At 44.2% G+C, this 27,973-nt stretch overlaps 1 protein-coding gene and 1 long non-coding RNA gene across 4 annotated transcripts in view; one reads left to right on the top strand and one right to left on the bottom strand.

Moving 5' to 3' along the window:
- The window catches only part of FAM120A (family with sequence similarity 120A), a 123,836-nt gene that overhangs the window by 16,078 nt on the left and 79,785 nt on the right, over positions 1–27,973 (bottom strand). For all 3 annotated transcript variants that reach the window (XM_045023216.1, XM_045023215.1, XM_045023213.1), the window contains exons 11-15: positions 20,933–21,182; positions 11,934–12,048; positions 2,621–2,830; positions 1,369–1,552; positions 157–294 (exon numbers count right to left, since the gene is read on the bottom strand). In XM_045023216.1, the coding sequence (XP_044879151.1) occupies positions 157–294; positions 1,369–1,552; positions 2,621–2,830; positions 11,934–12,048; positions 20,933–21,182 (897 nt within the window). The remainder of the gene's footprint in view (positions 1–156; positions 295–1,368; positions 1,553–2,620; positions 2,831–11,933; positions 12,049–20,932; positions 21,183–27,973) is intronic.
- LOC123373927 lies at positions 5–27,967 on the top strand. Its single transcript, XR_006580941.1, has 3 exons — positions 5–241; positions 4,980–5,110; positions 27,538–27,967. It is a non-coding gene; the product is annotated as an uncharacterized LOC123373927 (long non-coding RNA).

Raw genomic sequence — 27,973 nt, 5'->3', positions numbered from 1 at the left:
GAGTTCTCAGCAACCCGAGAAGGTTCTAGAAGAGTGACAGCTGGAGACAGTTCGGGAGACAGGAAAACTGGCAGCCAGTGGAAAGCCTGAGACCAGACTGTGAAGTGAAAGAAGCTGTTGCCAGAAGCTCTAAGAAAAGGGGTTTGGTATAATTACCGCCCTGAAACTTGCTAGTCCTGTTGTTGTCATTGCCAGAGAAGGCTCCGGAGTGTCCTGCTGCTGCTGCCACCCGGAAGGCCCGGTAAGCGCCTGTTGCTACTGTTTCCCCATAAGGGCCTCCAAAGCCACAGACTCCTGTTAGACCCAGGGTAAAGAAAGACAGGGGAAAAGCTGTGAGGGGGCTGGGTATATGGGAATTCCCTGAAAGATAAGCTGCTGCCATGTTCCTTTTACAGCCACAGTGACTACTGCCATTCAACACATAAGGCAGGAGAAAGGCTGCTGGTTTAGCAGCCAGAGGGATTACAGCCACATGAGAGCCCCACTGCCCAGCCAGATCAGAGGCTGATGAAATGCAAGAGCAACTCACCACCAGTTAGAGGGTCCTATCCAGAGTAACTTCAACCTTGGCTTATGTGTCTCCTAGCCACCAAGTATAACCCTTTATTTGGGTAGGAAATATACTTGTGAATCTGTAGATCTGAACCTCCAGTGCGTAAGTTAACATGCTTACAAGTTTTGAGGCAGCAAGCCTCCATGATAGCACTTGCCACACCAAAAAACCCACCCAAAAAAACAACCTATTAAACTTCCTAACTTAAATATAAATTTGTATGTAGCCCTCTATGGGTGGGCTACTGCTACGAGGAAGGGAAACAAATCGAGAATGGTGTTTTCATTCAGTCATCTCCTGTGCTTACTCTAGGACATGCCTCTGTTTAAATGAAAGTACTAAAATTAAATGTAAAACGTGGGTGGGGGCATTGTCTTCAGCCCCAACAGCTATCCTGTTCCTTTAATAAATTAAGCATTAATTCATACTCTAACACTTACAAATGTGAACACTTTAAAGTAAGGCAGTTTTATCATTTGTACTTTTCCTATCCTCTTATGTGGATTTACTCCTCTTTTCTCCTCTACATACAAACAATAGCCTCCAAGGCATTTTGCACTGGCACAGCTACTTACAATCTTGAAGGAGACAAATGGTATTACTACAGGCTCCACAGTTACTAGGGCACAGCCATTAAAAATTATACTTCCAGCAACAGACATGCTGGACCATATTCTGACCATTTATTTTACTGCACTACAGTTATGAAATTGGGCTGATGAATCAGAACACAATCTTGGAATGTGAATGACATGACAGTATTTATTTCATACCGATTTGAATCCATGTACATGTACTGTCAACCACTCACTTACCAGCAAAGCCTCTCCCCCTGCCCTGAGGTGGTGGGACTGGCCCAAAGTGCCGAGGATACATAGAAGCTGGATAGAAAGGCATGGCAGGCGGAGGTGGGAAAGGGAGTGGGTGATTCTGCCTGGAGAAATTTAATCCTTCTAGGATGCTCTGACGCATCTTTTCAACCTTGGCAGCCTGCTCAGCCTACAAGTAAACAAAAGTGCACAAATAAATATTAAAATCTTGTATTTGTGCTATGAAAATTGTGTTTATCAACCTGACTGAAGGAATACTAAATGTAGACTGGTGTTGGGACACACTCATATTTCTTACTAAAGCTAGCTTTCAATGAATAAATCACAATTTGCTATAGTGGGTAAAAATCTACTATTCACATTTCACTGATTCACAAGAAATCCCCATATTCAAGTTAATATAGTAGTCTACAATCAATTTTCCAAGCGTCAGAAACAAATAGAGCCAAATGGTAGTCTTATCAACTCTTCTCTCTCTAGATCACCCAGGAAGTCAAAAAAGGGGATAAGCATTTATTATACTATTATACTACTGCAGTATTTCCTCTTCTTAGAAAAGGAAATACTGAAGTAAAATTAACTACCATGAGCAGGCACTTGGTGATATTTTGTGATACTTGTATATTGTTGTTTTTTTTAAAATCTGTTTTCTGTAAGAAATTAAGAGTTTTTGATAGTAGGTGTTGTAAGCCTGACTTCACTCTTTACAATTCTCTGTCAAATATATCAGGTACTGGATTTTGTTTGTTTGTAAAAGCAATGTTAGCATAGCCTTTTTTGACAGCATTGCCATCTTGATGCAAAACAAGATGCTACTGCTGAGAAGGAACAGCGATAACTGCCAGCTCTGCTTGATTTGCCGATTACCTTGAGAATGTACAAGATTTCAATTTCCGGATACGTATCTTACATACGTATGCATAATAGTCTTTTGATAATTTGAATTCATGTACATCCTCAAAGTAACTAGTAAATCCTTGAGTCTGTTTACTGAGATTACAGGACAGAGGAAAAATGAAGTCATTCTACTTCCTTCAAAGTCTATTAAAATTAAAATGCCATTTCTCCCCAAGAGGAGCCCTAACAATTAAGGTCCATTTCCCATCCCCAAACATATCTATATTCCAGATAGGAAGACCACACTCTCTTAAATCAACAATAACTGCCAGATAAACTGCATTAGACACTAAAGAAAATTCAGAACACAGGAAAACACTGCATTTCAGAAACTACCTACCTGACCATCACAGAGGTCAATGAGAGGAACTTTCTCCCGGCTTGCTTTGATGAGCTTGGTCTGGAACAGTTTCCCATCAAAATACATCCATGGACAGCAGTGCTCCCATGGGATTGGCTGTCCACAAGCATCATTTGCAAAGAGTGCCATATCCACACCACTCATAAACAAAGCAGACAACTGAATTCCTCGGGGATCCAGATTCTCAATCTTTAAGGAAAATGAAATTTCAGTTTAACATAGGGAAAGTACCAGATAGAATTCCAAGTTATTAATTTATGCCAATTTTGAAAACAGAATTGTTAAGAGTCTGATTTTCAATAAGTGGACTTTTATTTGTGAGCAACTTTGTACATAAAACCATCTGTGTGTGCAGGTACTGGAGTCTACTACCTGTGCATCCAACATTACAATGCTCAAGGAGGCTGGATTGTCATCCCCTATAAAAATAAAACCTTTGATGCCATACAAACACAAGCAAAGAAAGGAATTAAAAAGACTAGATTTTTCAGTTATGGACCAGTGACAAATCTTACTACAAAGTCAGGGAGCCAGTGAAAATTTAAAGGAAATCCTATGAATCACTTAGAAATTAACGTTGTGTACTGCTGGGATTCTTTTACCTTTCTAACTATATATAGCAACTGTCTCTAGATCTAGGACACAGGTGGGCAAACTATGGCCCACGGACCGTCCTGCCCGGCCCCTGAGCTCCTGGCCCAGGAGGCTACCCCCTGGCCCCTCCCCTACTGTTCCCCTCCCCCACAGCCTCAGCTCCACCACCAGTGCAATGCTCTGGGTGGCGGGGCTGCGAGCTTCTGGGGCAGCGCAGCAACAGAGCCCAGCTTGACCCAGTGCTCTGTGCTGCACGGTGGCGACGGTGTGGCTGGCTCCAGCCGGGTGGCACGGCTGTAGCGTCACCAGCCACCAGCGCTCCAGGCAGCAAGGTAAGGGGGCAGGGAGCCGGGGGGGGGGGGGTATTGGATAGAGGGCAGGGGAGTTCGGGTGGGTTGGAAGGGGGCGAGGGTGTGGATAGGGGGCGGGGCGGTCACAGGGTGGGGAATGGGTTGAATGAAGGCAGGGGTCCTGGAGAGGCAGTCAGGAATGAGAGGAGGGGTTGGATGGGGCAGCAGGGAGCAGTCAGGGGAAGGGTTCCAGAGGCAGTTGGGACAGGGAGATGGGGTGGTTGGATGGGGCAGGGGTCCCGGGGGGGGGGGGGGGAGCAGTCAGGAATGATGAGGGGGTTGGATGGGCCAGCAGGGGGAAGTCAGAGACAGGGGTTCTGGGGGCGGACGGGGAAGGGGGTGCTTGGATGGGGCAGGAGTCCCAGGTGGGAGGTGGATGGGGGTGGAGGCCGGGCCACGACCCCCTCCCCGGCCCTCCATATAATTTCTGAAACCCTATGCGGACCTCAGGCCAAAAAGTTTGCCCACCCCTGATCTAGGAGTTCATGAGCTACTAAACCTTAAATTCACATCATTCTGATTAAGAGCTTGCTTTCCTATCACACAAACGTAAAATATGACATGATTTTTTGTGGCCACTGCGTTAAGCACTGCTAGAGAACTGCTTTAAAATCCATGCAAAACCATTTAGTTGTAAGATTGGCATTTGGCTTCCAAATGGCATAAAGCAGTGGTTTTCAACCTTTTTCATTTGCGGCCCCCTACAAATTTTTGAATGCAAGTGCGGACCCCTTTGGAAATCCTAGACATAAATCTGTGGACACCAAGGGTCCGTGGGCCCCAGGTCAAAAATCACTAGCATAAAGCACAAAATCTTCAGCTCTAGTGATTACTGAGATATTTCTCACTAAAACCACATTGGAAACAGCTAGGAAGAAAAACAAGACTATCAAGAAGAAGTTTTCATGTCCAATGTGCCGTGACCTACCAGTTCCAAAGCTAGAAATCCTTTGGCAGACCACTACAAATGCTTTCAGAACAAGTACGTATTGTAAGGATTGCTCCCAGACCAGCACCCCAAAAGAAAACATTTGATTTCAAATAATGCAAGTTTACATTTCATATTTTAATATTCATTCATGAGTCATGACAAGTAGATTAGCTAAAGAAATGGGATTTAACAAAGGGAAGAATAAAAACTCATGTTTGTTGTAGTGTTATAGCCATGTGGGTCCCAGGATATGAGACACACAAGGTAGATGATGTTTAACCAATGAAAGATATTACCTCACCTACCTTATGTGTCTAATAAAATTCATGCCAAAGTAAAACCCAAATGTTGGTGGGAGAGGGAAGGGGTCATGTGACTGGAATAAGAGGAAGGCTGCCTTAAATATGCCCTGTGCTGATTTAATGATTGGTAGCAATCATATTTTTTTTAATTCTTTTCACAGTAGGACAAAGACAGTACTGTTTGCTTATGTTCTCAAGCAAGGATCTCCATTGTGAGATTTAAAGTAATGTTTCCATGCAACTGACAGTTGAGAAGCTGCTCTCTGACTTCACCACATCCCTGGGAGAAAAGGTACATCTTCAAATAGCGTTGGGCTTGTTTAACTAGAAGTATTAAAAGGAGCTAGAAGTCAGGCGCAGGTTAAAAACTATCAATGCTATTCTTCTCCTATCTTCTCCCAAAATGAGAAGAAATTAATTTTTTTAAATTTTCTGTTGGTTGTAATTATTTGGACAGTCAAGTAGGAGACCTCACCCCCCTCTCCCCCGCAACCCCACATACACACTAAAGAAACTTTTTTGTTTAAAGAATAGAACTTTGAAGTTAGCACACAGATCAGAATACAGCTTCCATTTACCTACTCTTCGTGATCTGATGTTAAAAGAAGTTGACAGTCAAGTCTACAACAAAAGCAATGTGCTGAACTCTACCATAATTTCCTGTTTAACAGAGTATGTCATTTGGTGATTGTGATTATGATTATCCATGAACAAGCCCCATACCACTCACCTGTAGTGTAATTCTAAACCCATTTTGATAGAAGTTACAGTAGTTTGAATTAGATTACAGTGGTTTCTAATGAAACTCTGAAAATACTCAGACTCCTATAAATTGCACTGGATCTGAACTAGCCACTGGATTGAGGAAAGAGGAATAAAACCATCCTTGTCTTCCTCACTCCCCAGATCCTGTGCTAAGAGCATCTCAGCTGAACTCCAAAGTTTGAGGCTTAAGTATACAAATCTTACAAGGTGCACACTACAGTTTAGTGCTGCTTTAAAAGCACCCACAACAACATGTATTATGCAGCTGATTACATAAATTTTTCAAACAGTCTTGGAACATGTTACAGCAAATAAAGGTTAAGAGATTTCGATGAAATTCTCTGCTGTGATAATGTTTGCATTTAATATTGTTTAAACTGTAGATAAAAAAAATATTTTGATGTTTTCAGTATAGATTCTGCGGTTTACTGCTGGAAACTCTCAGGAGTGCTCAACTTTAAGATTTCGCTTTTTAATGTTTCGGTTCTGAAACATTGTGTTTTTCCCCTCTGGCCCACTTCCTTTGCAAAGGAATTTCTATTAGCTCTAGGTTGCCATCTTTGAAAAATTGTGTCAGCATCTGTAGAAATTGGGAAAGGCAGTCTTGTATCATTAGAAAAACAAATTTTATTAATGAAGAGTTGGAGCTGAAAGAGTGCAGAATGACTATGTGACAGTAAAATAATAGACTGGTTGAGGGATAAGAGGAGATAATGGAAAGAAAATAAGGAGCATTTATTTTCGGTGTGTAAACAAGATAACTCTTACTCCGGAGAATTCTGTGTCACTGCGCATGCACGGAATTCATGTCCCCTGCAGATTTCTTTGCTTCCCCACAGAAAAAATGACTTTCTGACAGGGAAGCAAAGGGAAGAGCAAGAGCAGTTCTGCACCACTCCCTAGCTGCGCAGGTACACTGTTTCAGGCACCCAGAGCAACCAGCAGAGAGGTAAATCACCACAGGGCTGGGTACACCCCAGCCAGTGGTTCCTATCCTGAGCTGGGATCAGCTGCTAGTCCCGGCTGGGCAGGAGAGGATGGACTTCCTCTTCCCCTCAAGGAGTGGCTGAGGCTGTGTCAGACCCACCCCCAGAAACCTCCTCCAGCTGCAGGAAGCTCAGCGTCCTCCCTTGCTTCCTGCCCCCATCGCACCTCAGCTGCGCAGGGAGGGGTCTCTGTACAGGGAGCTGCTCCCCCATCCGCCAAACCCATATGGATCTGGACCTCCCATACCCTGAGACCCCTGCCAAGCCTCACCTTGTACACCCAGAACCACCCTAGCCCTCCATACCCGAACCCCACCCCACGGGGCCTCAATCCCTGCATCTGGAGCCTCCCTGCACTCAGACCCTCTGCCTCTGGACCCCAACCCCGGCATGCAGGCCACCCCTCACTGAGCTCTCTGCACTCAAACCCCCACCCTGACAAGCCCCACGCCACTGACCCCCAACTAGCTGCACCCAGACCCACACCCCACCAAGCCCAACTCCCTCAGCACCCAGCCCCCTCTGCTGAGACCCACACACCCAGACCCTTCCACTGAGCCCCAACCACCTTCACCTGGAAGCCCCTGCAGAGTCCCATTGGCCCTGCACTCCAAACAAGCCTTGGTGCATCCAGATTCCTCCACACCTAGACCCCCCACTGAGCTGCCTGCACCCAGATTGTCCCACACAGAATCCTTTCCCCCCACACTGAGCCCCTCCACACTTGAACCCTGCCTGGTTGAGCCTGTCTGCCCCACACCTGGGGCACCTGGCCCAGAGGGACAGGGCCCCATGGCATTTCTGTGGTACGCCCAGGCCTTGTGCTGTGTCAGGGTCGGGTGCAGCCTCACCACTGAATCCGTGTCTTGGGGGTGGGGAGGCTGCAGGGTGATCTTCTATCTTTGTGCAGCCAGTGGCTTGTGCCATGCTGGAGCCTCTGCATTTATTTATTGACAAATAAAGCTTGCAGAATTTCGCAGAATTTAATAATATTGTGCGCAGAATTTTTAATTTTTTGGCACAGAATGCCCTCAGGAGTAAACTCTTCCTGTTCAGTTGACATGTGAAGATGTCAATCCTTCCTTGGGAACATTTGCCATTAATTTTCAATAGTAATTAAATTGCTTATCTTTCATGCACATAAATCAGAGATCTCCAAGATCACAAAAAGAGGATCCAAATCACTTTGCAGATATGCAGCTGTGTTCAAACCCACATGCTCCTTCTGTGCCTGACTTCAACAGAAAAAAGCAGCAGTTGTGTGTGAAGACAGTAACAATGGAGCATTAAGTATTTCATTTGCAGTTACCAACAAGTATTATAGAAATATTCCAAATTAATCCTACACACAACCTAAAAATAAAAACTTGTTGATGGAGAAAAAAATTCTCTATCAACAAACACAATGTTTTAAGGTAAAATATCCTGTTTATCAGTGGCCTTGTCTCTGCCACTCATTTTTCTCAGAAACAAAAAACATTTATACTCCTCTGGGAATTCTTTTGCTGGAACCTTTGTGTCCAGCAGTCTTCACAGTGGGGTTTCCACCTCTACCCACTGAAATTGGAGACAGGGGCAAGACTGTCTACTTTGTTAACACACACAAAACAAAATCTGCAGAGGACTTTATGTCTACAGTGTTGGGTTATGAGAACGTGAGGAATAAAGACCAAGTTAATGCCTTGCAGATTTCCTCATATGCCACAACCCACCTTTTGGCCATGAAGATGCCATTTGAGTTTTCATCAATACCTACAAATAGGGTTGCCCAGTTAGCTTTGTGAGACCCTGAGATACATGTCTTGATCCATCCTGCCATTGAGACTTTGTATGGCTCCCCCAGCCTGCTGCAGGATAAAGTACTTGTGTTGACTTCTGTAGGCCTCAGACATGTGCAAATATATTCTGATCATACTTCTAAACATTTAGGGTGTCTCACTCAAGAGATGTTCATGATTTGGACAAAAGCTGCGTATGTGTTTTCCTGGAGAGAGGTACGCTGCCTCTCTGATGGTGCAAAATATAGTTATCCTTTGGTCTGACTACTGAGTCAGCACCGTTAACCACCTTATCCTGAAGGAAGGTGACATACTGTAGCTGAATGATTAAAGCATTTATTTTAAGACTTTCCTTAACTGAGTGTGAGAAACTGAGTGTGAGAAAATATGGAGACACTGATCTCAGCAACGGTCCTGAATGACTCAGTTCAGGCTCCATATGGGCAACTGTGAATGATGAGAGGACTTAGTGATGCTGCTTTCAGGAATCTGATATGTTGCTTTTTAGCAAATCAGAGAAGAACTTCTGCAAATTATCCCATTCGCAATGGCTGAAACAGGTTTCTTGAGAGCTTTTGCTTTGAGAGCAACAGATGAGCAGACCTGTAAGAACCCAGCATGTGCTCATTTTGGCTGACTGCATTCTGTCCTAGGTCTCATTATCTCCTTTCTTCTGGTAATTAAAAGCTTAAAGAGAAAGATGACAATGAAGAATCTCTCTTCCCTCATTTCCTTTTGGATATATATTATATATATATATATATATATATATTTTTAGTCTGGGCTTTTCAGGCATCCTTGGGCTGCGAGGATCCTGGAAAGTGATTTATTCTCTCTATCTGCTGAATAACAATCCAAATAAGATTCTGATCTAGACTCAAGATTATGTTCTTTCGCATTATCATTCATGGGATTTATTAGCTCTTTAATACTTAAAATGTGGGATTCACTGGGGTCAATTGATTTGGTTTTCTTGCATGCATTTCCTTATGCAACTTCTTTTTACGGCTGGATGATAGCCAGAGGATCCTTCCTGAAACGAGTGGGAGAAATAGGACATGGCTTCTTAAAGATGATATCTGACTTGCTTAAAGAATCAGACAGAGAGAATACACAGCTGGGGGCTAGCAGTAAACACAGGCAGCTAAGGCTCTGACAAGATATAGCCTGCTTGACACCATAGGAAAACATACAAAGAATGCATGATCTCTGCAGCATCCCACTGGCTGGATCCTGGTGGCAGGAGGAAACACAATGCATATACCTGTCTGAGCCTAGATAGCTGAAATCTAGGTGAACTGCATCTGCTCCAGCTACTAGGGAGAGCAATGCCACAGGCTGCTGCTTCTCCCTGTAGTGTCGTCTTCTAACTGTGGATCTCAACTTGGGGAAAAAAAGATGTTTTTGCTGTCTGCCCATTCAGTTCAGTACAGCACATGCTCATGCACTAGCTTGGAGCAATCATCTTCAAGTTACTGTAGGAAGACACAGTCCTCTCTGGCTTGGTTGGGCTCTACTTCTTATACTGGGGACTCTGGAAGACTATATACAACTATTCCTTTAGTGTGAGGCCACAGAAGTGGAACACTTCCTATTCCTTTACCCCATTGGCCATCTTCCAACAACATAAAGAAGACTGAGTGGGTTGCTTCAAGTCACCAACTCCTTGCCCCATGCTAAAGCTTTCTTTCATTTTCATTTAGCAGAGAGTGTTGGATGGGCTCAAGATCCATCTGTCAGTTATAAATACAGGAATAAACCTTGCCATTTTCTCCATTCTGGGGCACAGAATTCTGGACAGGGGTTCTAAGAGGGTGCCACTGTGAAGACAGACAGAGACATACAAAGGTCCCTCCTATGCCCTAACTCCCTCCCCACACCTACACCTGTACCCCAACTTCCTGCCCCAGGTCAGAACCCTAACTCCCTCCCAAACCCCACACAACCACCCGCATCCCAACACCCTGCCCCAGCCTTGAGCCCCCTCCCACAACCAATCTCCCTCCCGGAGCCCACACCCCAAACCTCTTCCTGTACTCCAAACCCCTGGAGCCCCCTCCTACACTCCAAACTCCCCAGTCCCACCCCAGAGCTTGCACCCCCAGCTGGAGCCCGCACCCCCTCCCACACCCCAATACCCGACCCCAGTCCGGAGCCCCCTTCCGCACCCTGAACCCCTCATTTCTGGCCGCACCCCGGAGCCTACGGAAGCCACAAACCTCCATGCCCTCTGCAGGGCTGGAGACGTGAGCGCCGGCTTGCTTTGCTGTGGGGTAAAGCCCCATGCCTCCATGCCCCCCCGCAGGGCTGTGTGTGGCCTGCGACTCATTTTTTCTGTGGGTCAATGGCCCCAACAGAAAAAAGGTTCCCCACCCCGGGTTAGCTAGTTATGTTTACTTCATAATATATAATTGTATCTAGAAAGATAAGCATCTCTGCTAAAGTCTTTTAAAAGTATGCAAGTTAATATTTATGGAACACAATCAGTGCTGGAAGACTGCTTCCCCCACCTCTTTATTTATGCTTTTAAGTCTACATAAACTTCTCTGTGTTTCTCCACCCAAAATAAATGCTACAATGATCTTTTGACCCTAAACAAAGAAATCTATTTATTTAAATCAGCAAAATGATGATTCAAGAGCAACCTCAGAAGAAGAAAAATAGAGCTCTCTTCAGAAACAGATTTCTGGTTTAAGCTTTCAAAGGGCTATCATAAAATAGTAAGAATAAAATCTCACCAAAAAAAAAAAACTTTATTCTTTTCATAATATAAACAATACACTATAACTGAGTGAGTATCAGTCTTTGCTGCACTTAAAAAGTTTGCATTTCACACGGTACGTCCAGACTACTCGCCGTATCGGCGGGTAGCAATCGATTTTTCAGGGATTGATATATCGCGTCTAATCTAGATTAGCGGTAGCAGAGTCGACACGGGGAGCTGCGGACGTCGATCCCGCACCGTGAGGACACAAGGTAAATCGATCTAAGATACTTCGACTTCAGCTACGCTATTCACGTAGCTGAAGTTGCGTATCTTAGATCGATACGCCCCCCCCCAGTGTAGACCAGCCCACATACTAAGTGACCTATATACATTGAAGGGACACACCAGATTTTTAAAGATATTTAGGCATTATGGTGCTCAGTGTTGCAACACCTGATTTAGGAGCCTGAAATCCCATTGACTTTAAAGTGCCTAAATCCAGACTAACACGGCTACCCCTCTGATACTTAAATCCTTTTTGAAAATGAGAAACAGGCTCCTAAATCGGTTACACATTGTCACTTCCTAGTGCCTTTTTCTTCTTAATCTTTCTATCAATATGTTTACTACTTCTAAGAATTGAATAAGCGATGGAAAGAATACTTTAAAGAGCTGTACAATATTCAGAACATAGGAGATTAAATGATCCTGGAAAAGCTTCCCAGCACAAACAAGGCACAGTGGATACCTAAATCACCTTTAAAAAACTGGGCCTTAATGCTTAATGTCTTTAGAGAAAAACATCACTTGCTCAATGTTAATATTATGGATCAGTTGGGGGTAGATTTCTCTAATGAAGGAAGTTGGATTAAGAATTACCTTAAGTTCCTGTAGCTGGTCAGGTTCATAGAGTTTTGGAGACAACGCCTGAGAAAGGAAAGCATCAAGTTCCTGGCGACGAAGTATACGGATCCCTGGCCACTGCACCATATACCTACAGCAACAGCAAACAAAGAACAGTTACTAACCTTTCTGTAACTGCTGTTCTTCACAATATGTTGCGTATGTCCATTCCATGTAGGTGTCTGTGGACTCCAATGCACAGCTGGAGAGTTTTGATCCTTAGCAGTTACTGTCAGGACAGCCTGAGTGCCCTCTGCTGTCTTGCGCACATTACGCAGGCATAAAGGACTGAGCCATCCCAGGATCCCCTCAGCTCCTTCCTACCAGAATTACACTGATAGAAATGGGAAGGAGGGCAGTGTGACGTTGCACTCTATATGATTTTATGAAAATATGCTAGTGAGTATGAATATAATGTAACTGGAATATGCTTCATTCAAAAGATTTCTTGTAAGGTATAATTACAAAGCTTATAATCTACTGAGTGCAGTCATCCTATTTGTATAAATGTATCACTCTTGTATCTGAAACTAGAAATATAAAATAACTCTGAGGGCCTATTGTAATTATGCAAAGTGTGGGCCATTAATGGTGGTTTGGAATCTTGATGGCTCCCATTAACCAGGACAATTGACTGTGGACAGCTCTGTTTGCAGGCAGGCCTTCCTGTGAGTCAGGCTGGGAGGAATGAAAGCTTGAGGTCTTACAGTGACATGTGATCATGTCACCTGAACTGGAATCCATCTTTAACCTGCTGTTTTTCCATTGAGAAAGAGGGGTGGGAACCCAGAGGGACAAAGGATTCCCGCCTTATGCAAAAGATATATAAGTGGGTGGAACAGAACAAAGGGGGCAGCCATCATGAAAAATCCCCTAGCTACCACCTGAGCTGGAACAAGGACTGTACCAGGGGAAAGGATTATGCCCAGACTAGGAAGGCATCCAGTCTGTGAAAGAAACTTATTGAAACATCTTTGAGGGTGAGATTTATCTGTATTCAGTTTTATTACTGTATTAGGCTTAGATTTGCATGTTTTGTTTTATTTTACTTGGTAATTCACTTTGTTCTGTCTGTTACTACTTGGAACCACTTAAATCCTACTTTATGTATTTAATAAAATCACTTTTTACTTATTAATTAACCCAGAGTATGTATTAATACCTGGGGGGTGAGGGGGAATAACTGTACATATCTCTCTATCAGTGTTATAGAGGGTGAACAATTTATGAGTTTACCCTGTATAAGCTTTATACAGGGTAAAAACGGGTTTATTTGGGGTTTAGACCCTATCGGGAGTTGGGCATCTGAGTGTTAAAGACAGGAACATTTCTGTAAGTTGCTTTCAATGAAGTCTGCAGCTTTGGGGCACATGGTTCAGACCCCGGGTCTGTGTTGGAGCAGACTGGCGTGTCTGGCTCAGCAAGACAGGGTGCTGGACTCACAGGCTGGCAGGGAAAGCAGGGGCAGAAGTAGTCTTGGCACATCAGTTGGCAGTTCCCAAGGGGGGTTTTGTGATCCAACCCGTCACAGACAGGTCGTGGAATGAACACATGCAACACATCTCAAAGAACAACGGAAAGGTTAGTAACCATTTTTCCTTCTTTGAGAGATTGCACATGTCCACTCCACTGTAGGTGGTTCACAAGCAGTTCTATTTGGAGGCGGGATCAGAATCCATTTGAACAGAAAGACTGGAGGAGCACTCATCCAAATTTAGCTTCATCTCTAGATTGCTAAGATTGCATAGCGAGAGGCAAACATGTGACACTATGACCAGGTTGCTGCCTTGCAAATGTCCAATATTGACACATGAGCCAGAAGAAATGCCTCAAAGGCTGCTTGTGACCTAGTCAAATGACCCAATACTCTATCCAGCAGCTCGGCATTAACCAACTGCTAACATAAGTGAATACAACTGGATAGCCATGCTGAAATCCTCTGTGTGGAAACTCTGTCCGCAAATGCAACGAACAACTGAGATGAAAATCTAAATGGCTTAGTTCACTCCAGATAAAGCACAAATCTCTTCTGCCTTCTGGAGTGAGCAGTGACTTCTCTCTCTTGTTACTGTGAGGCTTTGGGAAGAAGGATGGTAAGTAAATCTGCCTACTTGATGTGAAAAGAGGAGACCACTTGCATAACAAATCTTGGATGGGGATGAAGGCAGACTTTGTCTGCATAAGAAATCATATATAGAAGATGTGATACTAACACCCTCAACTCCCCTACTCTCCTGGCCAATGTAATGGCTACTAAAAATGCTACTTTCACTCAAAGGTGTAACATAGACTATTAGGTCACTAAAGGCTGAAAGTGGGGACTCATCAACTTGAAGACTAAATTCAGGCTTCATGGCGGAATAGGGCTCTGTACATGTGGAAACATCCTGTCCAAGCCCTTTAAAAATCTTACAACCATCAGTCTGGAAAAAAGATAATGGTTACCCACAGAAGAGTGAAACACTGATAGAGCTGCTACGTGTACCCTAACTGAGCTAATCTTTGATGTTTCAGATACAAAAGATAGTCCAGCACTTACTGAATAGAAGCAAGAACTGGGGAGACCCCTTTCAGCCTCAATCAGACAGAAAACCTCTTCCACTTAGCCAGTTGTCATCCTTGATGATTTTCTACTATTCAGCAGTACCTCCTGCACCTCTCTGGAGCAGAACTCCTTGGCTGACATCGGTAGAGAAGTCTCCAGGCCATCATGTGAAGGGCCTGGAAGTTGGTGTGAAGGAGGTGGCCACAATTCTGCAAAGCTAGGACAGTGTGAAGCAGGAGTAATAAAGGGGGGCTGACAGAGGTACAAGAGCTGTGAAAGCCAGTCCTGACAGGACCACACCGGCACGATCAGTGTAAGACTGGCCTTGTCCTGTTTCGCCTTGCACAGAACTCCGGACAGAAGAGGGACGGGGCAAAAGCATATAGCAGACCCTCTGACCAGAGCAGCAGAAAAGCATCAGTCAGTGAACATGGGTTGCGACCTGCTCTGGTGACATTTTGCGTTGTCCTTTGTTGCAAACAGATCCACTAAGGGGGTTCCCCAGAGCTGGAAAATGGATCTTCCTATGTCTGGGCGAAGGGATCACTCCTGGTGATTGATGAACAACCTGCTTAGGCAGCCTGCCAGTGTGTTCCGAGCCTCTTGGAGGTGGGCCTCCTTCAGAAATAGAGAGTTGCTGAAACAGAAGTCCCAGAATAGGTCTGCTTCCTAGCTAGTGAAGACGGGGTTACATAAAACCTAGTGATCACAGTGCTGGTTGGCACAAATATGTGCACTCCCTGATGTGAAGAAGGAATGCTATGCAAGCTAAAAGGATAAACATCAGGGAGCTGCAGGTTATGTACAGACTAAGATCTTGGGAGACCAAGACCTTGTGTTTGCAGGTATCCCAGGTGAGTTCTCCCACCTCAGATCCAGGCATCCCTGACTAAGGTAAGTGAATGCTGAAGCTGAGTGAAAGGAACTCCCCTGCATACATTGGTTGGGACTACCCACCAGTCTAGGGAGTATAAGATGCAACTTGGGACACGCACTAACATGCCTATGTGGTGCCTTCTTGGAAAATACACCTCTGTCACTCAGCCCTGAAGGGGTCTCAGGCACGGTCTGGTGTACCCGACCATGTAAGTGCATGTGGCATGTGCCTCAGCAGTCTTAAATAGTGATGGTGAGAGGATAAGCTTCAAGTTCAGAATGAGGCTTTGAATTGCAAGAAACCTTGTCTGTATAGCAAGGCCCTAGCTGTTGTCAACTCCAGAATCGCTCCAATAAATTCTATTTTCTGTACTGGAGACAGGACTGACTTGTCTGTGTTGCTTTCGGGATCAGGACGTATCAGGAGTGAAACCTCTTTCCCCTGAACAAGGGAGGGACTCTCTACACAGGAAAAGCAAATATATATCTTGCAGACTTGCTTTCTTGTGAGAGTTGTCCCTGAAGAGGGATGGGGAAAGGAAAAGGAAAGGCAAAAATAAAACAGAGCAAATATCCCACTTCCGCCATGCTTACAACCCACCAATCTGTTGCAACGTGGGCCCAAGCACTACTGAAGTGGGACAGGCGTTTTGGAAGAACTGGAACAATAAAGGATGGCACTCTTGGAACTGGTAGACTGCTCTCAACCTACCAGTGAAAAATTAGTTCTCGGAAGATGCTGCCTGCCTTGAACCAGTGGCTGCAGATACAAAGGGAAGTGATGGGGGTTACCATTTGTAATCTCTGCTCCTTCTCCATGATAGGTCTTGGACTCAAGGAGTAAATCACTAAAAACGCTGAGAATGATGAGGACAGAACACCTTCTGCTTCACTGCTGGAGTGTAAATGCCCAGGGTCTACAGAGTTGCTCTAGAATCTTTGAGACTATGCAGAGTCTCATCTGTCTCTTCTGAGAAGAATGGCTGCTCACAGGGTAAGCCCTGAATGGTCTGTTGCATCTCTGGAAGGAGGCCAGAAGAGTGCAACCAGGATGAGCGCCTCAAGCGAAGGCAGAGGCCATGCTGCGTGCAGCAGAATCTGCTGCATCGAGACATGCCTGTAGAGCTTTTCTGGCGACCAACTTGCCCTCCTCTATCCAAGTGAGGAACTCTTGTTTTGCCTCACATGGGAGCTTGTCTTTCCATTTCAAACCCATCCCCCACCGAGTGAAATCAAAGCACCCCAGCACAGCTTGCTGGTTCACAATGTGAAGCTGTAATCCACCTGTGGAATAAAGCTTCCTCCCAAATAAGTCCAACTTCTTGTCCTCTTTATTCTTTGGTGCTGAAGTCTGGTGTCCCTATCATTCCTTTTCATTGGCTGCTGCAACTTCAAGGGGCATTGGAGGAGGATGGTTATACAGTGCTCAAACCCCCGGGGAGATAGTACCTTCTCTCTACTCTTTCAGCAGTCAGAGGCAGGGAAGCTGGAGTCTGCCAGAGAATCTTGGTGGGCTCTAAGCCACATTTATTGGCAGAGCTATTCTAGCTGGAGCTAGATTAGAACGTGCACTAGCTTGTGGAATTTTTCCCACTTCTCGAGGTGGATATCATGCGCCATAGCCATCCTCCTCACAGCTCCTGATGAGTCTTAAAATAAATCACCCAGAAGTGAAGAAATAGGCTCCACCATGACTGTCTCATCAGGAGAGGAGGAAGAGAATACTAATGGTTCAGTTCCTACAGTTGCTCATGTAAGAGATCCCAAGTCTGTTCAGTACCAAGATGCTTGTGGCGACGATGCTCCTGGTGCCCAGTAGATGGAGCCAGCTGAGATGGCTTCAGGGATGCTCTTGACTGGGGTGGGGAACCTACAGGTCTCAAAAGGGCCACTAGTATGTCCCTGGACCCCAGCTATACACAACCCAAGGATCCCTTCTGTAAACTCCCTGCAGGTATTGTGGCAGAAACCCAGGTGGGCAGGTGGCATCTCTCCCCCAATGGGACCAGCGAGGTTGGGAAACATAGGAACCCACTTCAGAGTCTGATAAGGATGAAGCTTTTCCTTGAGAGCAAGGTGGTACTGTACCCATTGGGACTGCAGAGGAAGGCCAACTCTGCAGCAGAGACAGGGATATCATCTGTGCCTTTCCCTTAGATGGTACCAGTCTCATTGGTACCTTGATACCGTGAAGGGAAAGGCACTGGAGGTGGTACCATATTCACTGGTGCCAGGTGAGACCACTGGTGATGGCAACACTGAGGTTCAACAATCCTTTCGCAGCCTCAAACACCTCAGGAGTAGACTGGGTACCAGAAAGATACTGTGTGGTATACTGGGGCAAGGAAATGGCAATGAAGATGCTTAGGGAACCAGGCTCGACAGGCCCACATTGGCCTCTGGAGTCAACAAACTCCTCTGTCTAGAGGTGTGCTCTGGGGAGTGCTTCCTTTTTGATCACCCATCTGAGTTTTTATTAGAGATCATCCTCTTTGATGATCCTCGTGCTGAGTCCGATTCTTATGCCTCTTCTTCGGTACTGGGGATCCCAATCTGCCTCTCAGTACCAGTAGCGTGGCAGGTGCACTACTGACCAACGCCAAGGTGCTCTGTATCCAGAGCAATGTAGAGGGCTCAGATGGAGGACACAGAGCCAATTCGATAAGCAGATATTTTAACCCGACCGCCCTATCTTTTTTCTGAATAGGGTTAAAGCCCTTACAAATGCTGCACTCGTCCCTTACATGAGCTTCCTCCAGGCACTTAAGGCAGGTGGGGTGAGGTTCTCTATTTGGCATATCCTTACTGCAACAGTGGCAGGGCTTGAAATCCAGAGAGTGTGGGGGATACCTCCTGTACCGGGGCTGGTACATGCTCAAACAATAAAAACAATTTTTTTAAACTAACAAACTGAGTAACTACTAGACTACACTAACTACACATAGGTAAAATATATAGGTATCAAGAAAGACTTGCAGAAGCAAGGATAGGGAGCTTCAATAACCGTAACAGGTGGCAGGAAGGCACTGAGGTAGGTGTGGGGGTCTCAGCCCTTTATGCCTGCCCAATGCGTATGAGACAGCAGAGGGTACTCAGGCTGCCCCAACAGGCACTATCAAGGGAAAAAACTCTTCAACAACTGTGCACTGGAGAGCACAAATACCTACAGTGGAATGGACATGTGCAATCACTCAAAGACAACTTACTCAGAGTCCTCACTTTAACAGCTAAAGTAAACAGTAGTACTGTGTGAACAGAAAAGCCATCAGAATGAAGCCAAAAACTTTTTGTTCAGGCTTCAAATTAAAAAATAAGACATAGCTAAAAAGACTGAAGTGATTTCTTAGGGTTTAATGCCAGACAATATTTTGATAATACTGCTAATGAAAATGACAAATTAATTATTGTTTGCAGTACTGTTGCAGCCCTACTGATCTCATGAGAGAGACACAGTAGGTGAGTTCTGTGTAGTTCGATAGCTTGTCTCTTTCACCAACAGAAGTTTGTCCAATAATTAATTGTTGCAGTTTGTGCTGATCCAAATACTTTTGCATACTATAAAAATGTGTATTTGGTCAAAAGTTACTCAAGGAAAAATAGTAATGTTGTTTGACAATATTTTTACATTATACCCCTTGAGCTGGCTCCTTAGAGTAGATGAATTAGGAAAATATCCATTATGTGATGTAAATGTCCAAGCAAAATATACTGATGAGACACTGCATGTGAACTCACCCCACAACACACATGATCATCAGAACCCCACACTGCTTTCAATAACAAAGGGTACGATAGGCCATAAAAATACTACCTAAAGCAGAAATGCATGATGATACATATAAAAATAAGACATACTGGTGTAGTATAAAGGCTTCATCAACATGAGTCAGAGATGAACACATTACTCAGAAGTGAAGTCACAGAAAGTTGTATGCGGGTCATTCCAAACAAGTGCCAATAAAACTTTTATACCTCACATAAACTATTTATGTTACATCACAGAAAAACTATTTTAAAATGTGTTAAGGGTTTTAATAAAATATTATTGGAACTATTGTATTCTACTCCTACAAAGCCAAGTGCCTTATTTATAATTCCACCCCACCCTTTATCGCCTTGGTCGAAACCATGAGGCAGTACCAAGGGCACATGCACAGACCAATTGACACTACACCTATACCTCGATATAACGCTGTCCTTGGGAGCCAAAAAATCTTACCGCATTATAGGTGAAACCATGTTATATTGAACTTGCTTTGATCCACTGGAGTGCGCAGCCCCGCCCCCTCGGAGCGCTGCTTTACTGCGTTATATCCAAATTCGTGTTATATCGGGTGGCGTTATATTGAGGTAGCGGTGTACTATTTTTAAAAGTTCCGGCTCCGGGTCCATGCTCACAACCCTCAGTGGAATACAATAACCATCGCTCAAAGAAAAACTATACATAACTCAAAAGGCAAGAGAAATTAATATTAAATTGGAAGCAAACTTACATTTATCATCTCAAAAATATACCTAAAATCTCTCTTCCATTCGTATAAATCTCACCTTTCAGCTTGAGATCTTGGGTCCTGCCAGATTAAGAAGCAAGAGCTGGGTCTTACTAGGTGACTAGGGATTCCCGCCCCCTCCCCGCCAAAGGTATAGGAGCGCTCATTCCTAATTCAGCTCCGAAATTGAAGGCTAGTCTCTTCCTTCTTAATTCTGCACATCTCATGTGGGCCAGTCAAATCAAGGAAGGGAACCAGCAAGCCTAATACAGCGAATCCTAGTACCTGGTAAATGGGAAATCATTTACATGAGCTTTCCAAACCCATAAAGCACTAAGCAATTATTTTCTGCAGCACCTTTTGTTTTTTCTTTGAGAATGTACAGTGCCAGTTTCTGTGACCCAAAAGGCAATGTTTGTGTCTGGCTACTTAGAGGCAGGGCCGGCTCCAGACCCCAGTGCGCCAAGCAGGCGCGTGGGGCGGCATTGTCGGGGCAGGGCGGCATTTGGCTCTGGCGGGCCTTCCGCAGTTATGCCTGCGGGAGGTCCACCGGAGCCCGGGACGAGCGGACCTGCCGCAGGCATGACTGTGGAGGGTCCCCTCTTCCCGCGGCTCCGCTTGAGCTCCCGCAGGCATGACTGCGGCGGACGCGCTGGTCCCGCGGCTCAGACGGAGCTCCCGCAGACATGCCTGCGGATGCTCCACCGGAGCTGCGAACCAGCGCACCCGCCGCAGACACTTCTGCCCCGGCCGCCCCTGGGGCGCCGTAATTTATAGAACCGCCCCTGCTTAGAGGCCTTAAATATAACAAGAAACTATGAGATAGCCAATTTTTCTTCTTTCAACTCTCTATGGAATTAGCTGAAAAACTGACAAGTAGCTAGCACACTTTTAAGAATCATAGAAGTGAGGAAGTCATTTCTTCCAAAAATACTTGCAATATGAATTATTAATTTTCAAAGTCACAGTTTAATGCAGGGTTAGAGAAAGACTTGCTAGAGCAATATATTATACAATGTAGTAACATTTCTTTTATGCTATTTTAACTTGTGATAAACCCTCACCTTAATACACAACAGAGCACCATAAGATGAGTGGGCACATTAGCTGGATTGAGCATTGCTGGTGTATCTGATCTCATACAGGCCAAAAATGCCCTCATTCTTCGGTTCTTGTCCTCTACTGCTTTTCCCAGCCACAGCTTCTTCAGATTGGGACAGGTCCATTCCCTGAATGCAAGCGCTTCCACCAGCTCAGGGGTCTGGGGAGATTTTCCTTTGTAAGCAGCCCATTCTTTAATTATCACTGGTGAAACTACAGAACAAAAACAATTGGAAAAAAATTAAAAGACTTGTATATTTTAAACTTCATATACAGATAGCTTCCCCATTTAAATCAATAGGTCATTTTAACCCAGGTGGTGTTTAGATGTTATATTGGCTGTACTGATTCTGTATTGTGTATGCTAATTTGCATGACTAGTAGCCAACCAGCAAGGTCCTGAAGGATTATTTCTTTCACATGCACTCACTTCAACATACACATTCTCTAATATGCAAAAGTTTTCATAAAAAACACAAATATATTGTAGGAATATTACTATCAACTTGTTTTTAACCTAATTAGTTTATTATCTAAATTATTTTTCTCCATTATAATGGCATAATGGAAGATAAGCTACTTAATTTCTCTTTTTACACAGATATTCTCCTAATTAGGTTTTACATGTTTGATTAAAGAGTTGGAGGGATGTAAAGTGAAGAATATTTCCCAAAACAGCACATAAATACAAAATACTTCCTAAGCATCGGCTAGTTTCATCCCTACAACTTTATTTTTGTGCAGCTAATGATGATGAACAGGTGGCAGAGCTTTACAAAACAAAAAAGGAGGACTGGAAAGGAGGGGTGCATAGGGAGTGGAAATGTAAAAGGAAGCCTTGGGCAGTGATGTCTAATGTTCATTTGACAGCTGTGATAACCACACAGGCCTGGTGGAAAGGGGTCCTTGGACATGGGGCCAGGCTTCAAATCAGCTGTGATATGACAAAGTGATGTAACTGCTTCACTCTCCTGTCAAATCTGTTCTCTGCAAAGACACTGGATTGGTTAAGGAGGCAGAAGTCTGGCGTCCCCTACAATACCTGGGTTTTGCTTTGTGGGCTCTCTGCCCTGGGGGAAGGAAAACATCTTCTGCCTTTGCTGGTGGGTACTTGTATGGCTTTTTGTAGGGAGAGTGTGTAAATTCCGACATACCATAGTGTGACCCTTGAGTCCTTGAGGAAGTGGAGTACTTTGTCTGTCCTTTGATTGAAGAGCTCCATCTTCTGAAAGGATAGGTCCTCTATCATGAACTGTACTTGGTATGCTCAATGTCGGGAGCCACAAGGCTCATCTGATTGTGACAGCCATGGCCAATGACCTTGCAGATGTATCAGATGTGACCATGGCTACCTGCAGCAATGTCCTTGTGTCCATCTGGACCTCCTTAATGATCTCCTTCATTTCATCACTGTACTCCTGTAGGATTTTTGAAAGAAGTGACCCTCTCACATGTGAAGCAACTGTATTTAGTGAATAATGCCTGGTAGCTCCCTACTCAAAGCTGCGTGAGGATGATGAATGTGCCTTGCATCCAAAAAGGTCTAATTTCTTAGGATCCTTGTCCATATGAATATGTTTAGTGAACTTTAGTTTTTCTTGTACTTGTGTTTGGGTGAGCGTAGAAACACTAAGCCCTTCTAGGGCACGTAATACTTCTTTTCTTTCCACTTCCAAGTGAGCGGAGAAATGGCCAGGATCTACCATAGTCCTTCCAGTTCCTCTATCCACTCGCTAATGAGTGGATACACTGAAAATATCAAAAAACTTAAGACTTTTCTTGTATGAATTTGGTCTCAATATCAAGGGTCTCCACAATTCTGGACTAGAAGTCCTGGAAGGCTTTAAAGTCACTGATCACGATAGTGGGGGCTAGGTTGGGGTCACTGCTTCATCCAGAGATAAGAATGTTTCCTTGGAAGGAGACAGGGATCATTGTGGTAGCCCCCGTGTCATCTCCTGCAGCCCCACATGTGTTTCCAGTGTGGGTGACCTAACCAATGATAGTGCCAGAGAGTGGGATCTCCTCCTCCTGCTAGAAGCACAAGAGGGTAATTTATTTGACACACAGGATGAAGGACCTCAGTAATGCCAATATGGCCAAGCTGAAATACCATACAGATGCTGATGTGGTTCAGACTGCACAACCCAGTCCCACTTGCAGACCTTTTTGGGCAGTGATCTGAAGCCCTTATGCTCTCCTTGGGGGTCATTCTCCAGTGGCATAGGAGATGGATCTCTGCTTGACGTTGTCAAGGAGTGTCGGTGATGGTGAGAAGTAGTATTTCTCTTCTTCAGAAGGTGGTGCCAAGGGGAAATATGGAGCTGGTTCCAGTTCTAGTCACTTCTTCAGTACTAGGAACATGTCTCCAGGGCTTATCTTGGGCCCTTACTCAACTCTGTCAGGAGTATCAGTGACATATTAGTACTGGATCTTTGACTGCTTAGGGCCTTTGTCTTTGGAAGAGCGATGTTTCATGAGCTCCCTCAGTTTAAGCGCTATCTATAAGATCAGTCTTCTCGTGTGAGTCTATGTCCCCTTTGAGTGGGAACAGAAGCCAGCTTTACTCCCTGCCATACACACGAACAGTGATAGACACTGACACATACTTTGAAGCATTATATATCCACGCATGTGTGTGTGCAATATATGTTATATATAAAATCTCTCTCTCAGAGAATACTATATAACATGAATGCACAGCTGCTCAAGTTGCCACAATTAGCAATTGAGAAGACTGGTAAAAAAAGAGTCACAATAACTAGAAGCCTTAGATCTCCCTAGCCCCCGTCACTCTGGTTACAGATCTGGATACTGCATAGAAACCACCTTGTCACATTGGACAACAATCTCATCCCAGCAATGGGCAGTGATCAGGTGTCTATGCTGATATTAGATTTATCAGCTGCCTTCAGTTCCAGTGAACATGAAGTACTGTTGACTTGCCTGAAGTTATTTCCATGTGAGAGTGGGATGGGGCTCCTTGAGCAGCTTTGTTTCTTCTGGGCTGAAGCCCCAGAAGACTGTATTTGTATCATCAATCCTAAGGACGTTCCTGTACAGGGTTTCATCTTGCTACTATTCTCGTTCAGTATATGCACAAGGCCAGGACTGAGTATTTTTGTGTACTTTCTAACTGTATGATCTCAGTGCTGTAGTGGACATTGCAATTAGGAAACTTGACTCCTTTGCACAAAAGGAAGAAAATAATGGCTGAAATTCAAATTCTAGCTTCCTCCATCTAATTTTTTTCACCAACAGAAGATAAGCTGTGGTCTCATTCCACTTCATATATGCAAGAAAGACAGCTTAAGTTCTTATGTATAATTAGACGTAAGCTGGTATCCAATGGGAAGAACTGGTGGGACTTAAGACCTTGCCCTACAGAGAAGCCCAAGGGCATTCTGAAATCAAATCTGTAAAGTACAAAGCAGCTTTGTTTAGGTCTGAACAATGAAGAAACATCTTGGCAGAAGACTAAATGATTGCAGTGTAACTCTACCCTTACTCAAGGGATAAACAGGCAATACTATCATCTTGGCAAATTTAATGTTGAACGAATTAGTCACTATAATTAGAAATTCCATACGAACAAATTTAAGTTAGTTGCCAGGAGGAAAATAGCTACATATAATTTTTCATCCTAATTTCCAAGAAGATTTTGTTTATTCAACAGGTTGCTTCTTCCTGAAAAAAAATGCATGCTTTTCTCTGCATCAGCTCAACAATAAATGTTACTATTTACTGCAAAGGAATAATACATTTCTCAGTTTTTTAAAAGGACACAGTCAACTAAAAAATACTTGTGTCAAAAACAAAACAAAACACAAAAATACCCTCTATTTCCCCATGCCAAACTTCCCATTACTGTAAATGAAAGCTATTGGGAAAAAAAAATCTATTTTTTCCCCAGTTTGTTCACTTTCTGTATATTGTTTAACCATAATCAAGATTTCCCTCTTTGTGTGTGTCTTTCACACAGCGAAAGAGGAGAGAAAAAACTTTAAAGGAAAGCATGGGTGAAAAACAATAAAAACTTTAAAGAAGATTCAGAGGCACATATACTTATCCTTTTTAAACTGAATAGACAGTGTCCATGTAAGTTATTTTTTGCCAACCAAACCTTATCTCCGTGGAATGTGGTGTAAGGAGGGTCAGCCATGAGAGCTTGGGATTTGCTGGCTCTTCTCGCTGATGTAATGGTGACTAAAAAGGCTGTCTTCAGAGTAAGGTGATATAAAGAGCATTCAGAAAGAGGTTCAAAGGGGGGCTCCATGTGATTTGTAAGAATAACATTAAGATCCCACCTTGGAGGGCATTCTGTTGACTGGTTGGTAATTATGCAGTAACATCTTTAGAAATCTGGATCCTAGAGGGTGAGAAAAAAAACTGAGCATGACTGTACTGGAGGGTAGTGTGGCGAGACTGCATCCAGGTGGACTTTGATAGAAGAGTGTCCAAGGTGTTTCAAATATAAAATATAGTTGAGGATTTTTGGTACAGAAGCCTTCAGTGGGTTGAGATTGTGCTTGGCTGCCCAAATTGCAAATCTTTTCATTTAAAGGAGTAAGTCTTCCTTGTGAAGAGCCTTCTACTTTGCAGCAGAATCTCTTGTACTTGTAGTGCACAGCTTCTATTGGTTGCACTCAGGTGACCGACATCCATTCTATCAAATATTGTGACTTTGGGCATGGATGAAGTACCTCACCTTGTTTCTGTGATATTATGAATGGACTGTCTTGCAGTGGTACAGAAGCCTAGACAGACATTTTAAGGAGCTATGTTAGCTAGAACTGTCCTGAAGATAGCCGTAACAGTATGACTGCAACCTGTTTGATTTTGCACATCACTCTTGGAATCAAGAAAATCGGCACAATTGCATATATGAGACCTTCATCCCACTCTATGAAGAAGGTGTCTTGCAATGATTGAGGGCTCGTGCCTCCCTAGAACAAAAGGTTGGGCATTTCATATGGTCTTTAGTGGCAAACAAGTCTATAATAGAATTTCCCATTATACTGGTTTAAGGATGGAGCTGTTCAGAGACCATTTGTGGTTGGAGATGGATTGCTTGTTTAGGAAGTATTTTAGGTTGCTGCTGGCTCCTGGAAGATGAAAAGTGACAGGATATCCCATGTTCATAAACACTGTATCTATAACTTCATTGACTCTTGATATGGGGTGATAAGAAGGCACCTCCTTGATTGTTCATACAGTACACTGCAGATATGTTGTGGGCAAGAATTTGTGTTCAGTAGAACAGTCCTTTTGAGACCAAGTCCCTTGTTTATGGACACAGTCCAGATGTGCGCCCCAACCTGTACTTGATGCATCTGTGACCAACATCTTTCAAGGGGAGATATGGAGAAAAGGGCTCTGAACATTCTTGTGGTCTACCCACCAGTTTAGAGCTGACATGATACACACTGGGACCACCATTTGTATGCTCACTATATGCTGTAGCAATGCACCTCCTTCGTCTCACCAGATTTAGTGCTTCCCCCTCTAGCGATGGCAGGCCTGGGGTAATCAGCCCCACTCGCTGCAGGGTTTGCCTTCCCCCTTCTGTACTCCCTTGGTCGTACTTTAAGGGTAGGCCTGAAGGTTGGCGTAGAGGATTGATCTTCCACCAAACAAAAAGGAAAATAGTCTCATAAACAAAGAAAACCCAGTGGGGTACCTTTCTCTGCCTCCTCCCGGGTGCAGGGTGTCGCCCTGGGGTGTCAGTCCTTCCCCCAGCAGGCCTCAGGTTTGGCAGCTTCCCCTACGGGAAGGAGTCCACCCTCCCACCCTGAAGAAGCTTATTTCCCAACTGCCATTAGCCTGGCAGCAGCGTGTCTCTCTCTTCCCCCTTTTCTCTCACCAGAGGAGGGGTTTTTAAAGGCCTCAGGCCGGCCTTAATTGGAATCAGGTGTCCCTCATTGACCTGAGGTAACCGCTTCTCAGCAACTAGGGAAGAGGGCCTTTAACATTCTGGGACTAATGTATCTGCCTTCTAGCATCCTCTTGCAGCCTTCCAGCCTGACTGTCACAATGCCTTGACCTTAACCAGCCTTGTAACGGACACAGGGTGAAGTCTGGCTAGGGGCATCATGTGTGCAAGCAAACATGTGGCCTAGAAGCTTGAGGCAATTTCTTACTGTAGTTGCTGGATTAGATTTGATACCAGTGATTACTGTATGAAGAGAAAAATCCTTCTTCAGAAAGATATGCTTTTGCTAATTTGGAGTTGATTAGGGCTGCTATATAAATCCATGGCATGCCCACACCTTGAATAGTGCATACAGTTCTGGTCACCCCCATCTCAAAAAGATAAATTAGAATTGGAAAAAGTTCAGAGAAGGGCAACAAAAATGGTTAGAGGCATGGAACAGCTTTCATATGAGGAGAGTTTAAAAAGACTGGGACTGTTCATTTTAAAAAAAAGAGTGTAATCTGCTTAGTCTGTTCATGGGTCACAGAGACCAGCAAGGAAGGTGGGTGAGGAGCCAGCACAGAATGGAAGTGGATGGTGTAACCAGATGTTTTAACGTCCCACGTCCACCTGTTGGATGTTATCTTTTCCCAGAACACCCAGATTGGTCAGACCATTTCTAAATAACGGGAGAAGAGGAGGAGAGTGGAACTTCGAATCTGAATGACAGCATGGTTTGCAGCTCTCAACCTGCATATCAAAATGAATACTTGCCAGATGAAGTCTGCTACGTAGTCTTGTTTACAGAGGTCAAGGTCTCCTGTTCTGGAATCTTGGCTTAGATGGTCTTTGCTAAAACAGTATCTATGCAGAACAAAACTCTGAAATGACTGAGGCCTGTTATATTTTCTTCTGTTAGCCAAGAGAACAGAGGATCGCTCTGGAATGTTAAGTGAACTAAGTGACTCAGCTGTCCTCTCACTGATAGTTTTGGTGGCCCAAATGAGAGTGTTTGGACTTCTTTTGGATGGAACCAGGATGCATGAAGCATGACTACTGCAGTAGCCATGAATCAGGACACATATCTGCT

The sequence above is a fragment of the Mauremys mutica genome, chromosome 7 (assembly GCF_020497125.1).
Source record: "Mauremys mutica isolate MM-2020 ecotype Southern chromosome 7, ASM2049712v1, whole genome shotgun sequence".
Lineage (NCBI taxonomy): Eukaryota > Metazoa > Chordata > Testudines > Geoemydidae > Mauremys > Mauremys mutica.
The sequence above is the reverse complement of the archived record's forward strand: the minus strand, read 5'-3'. Positions and strand labels throughout refer to the sequence as shown.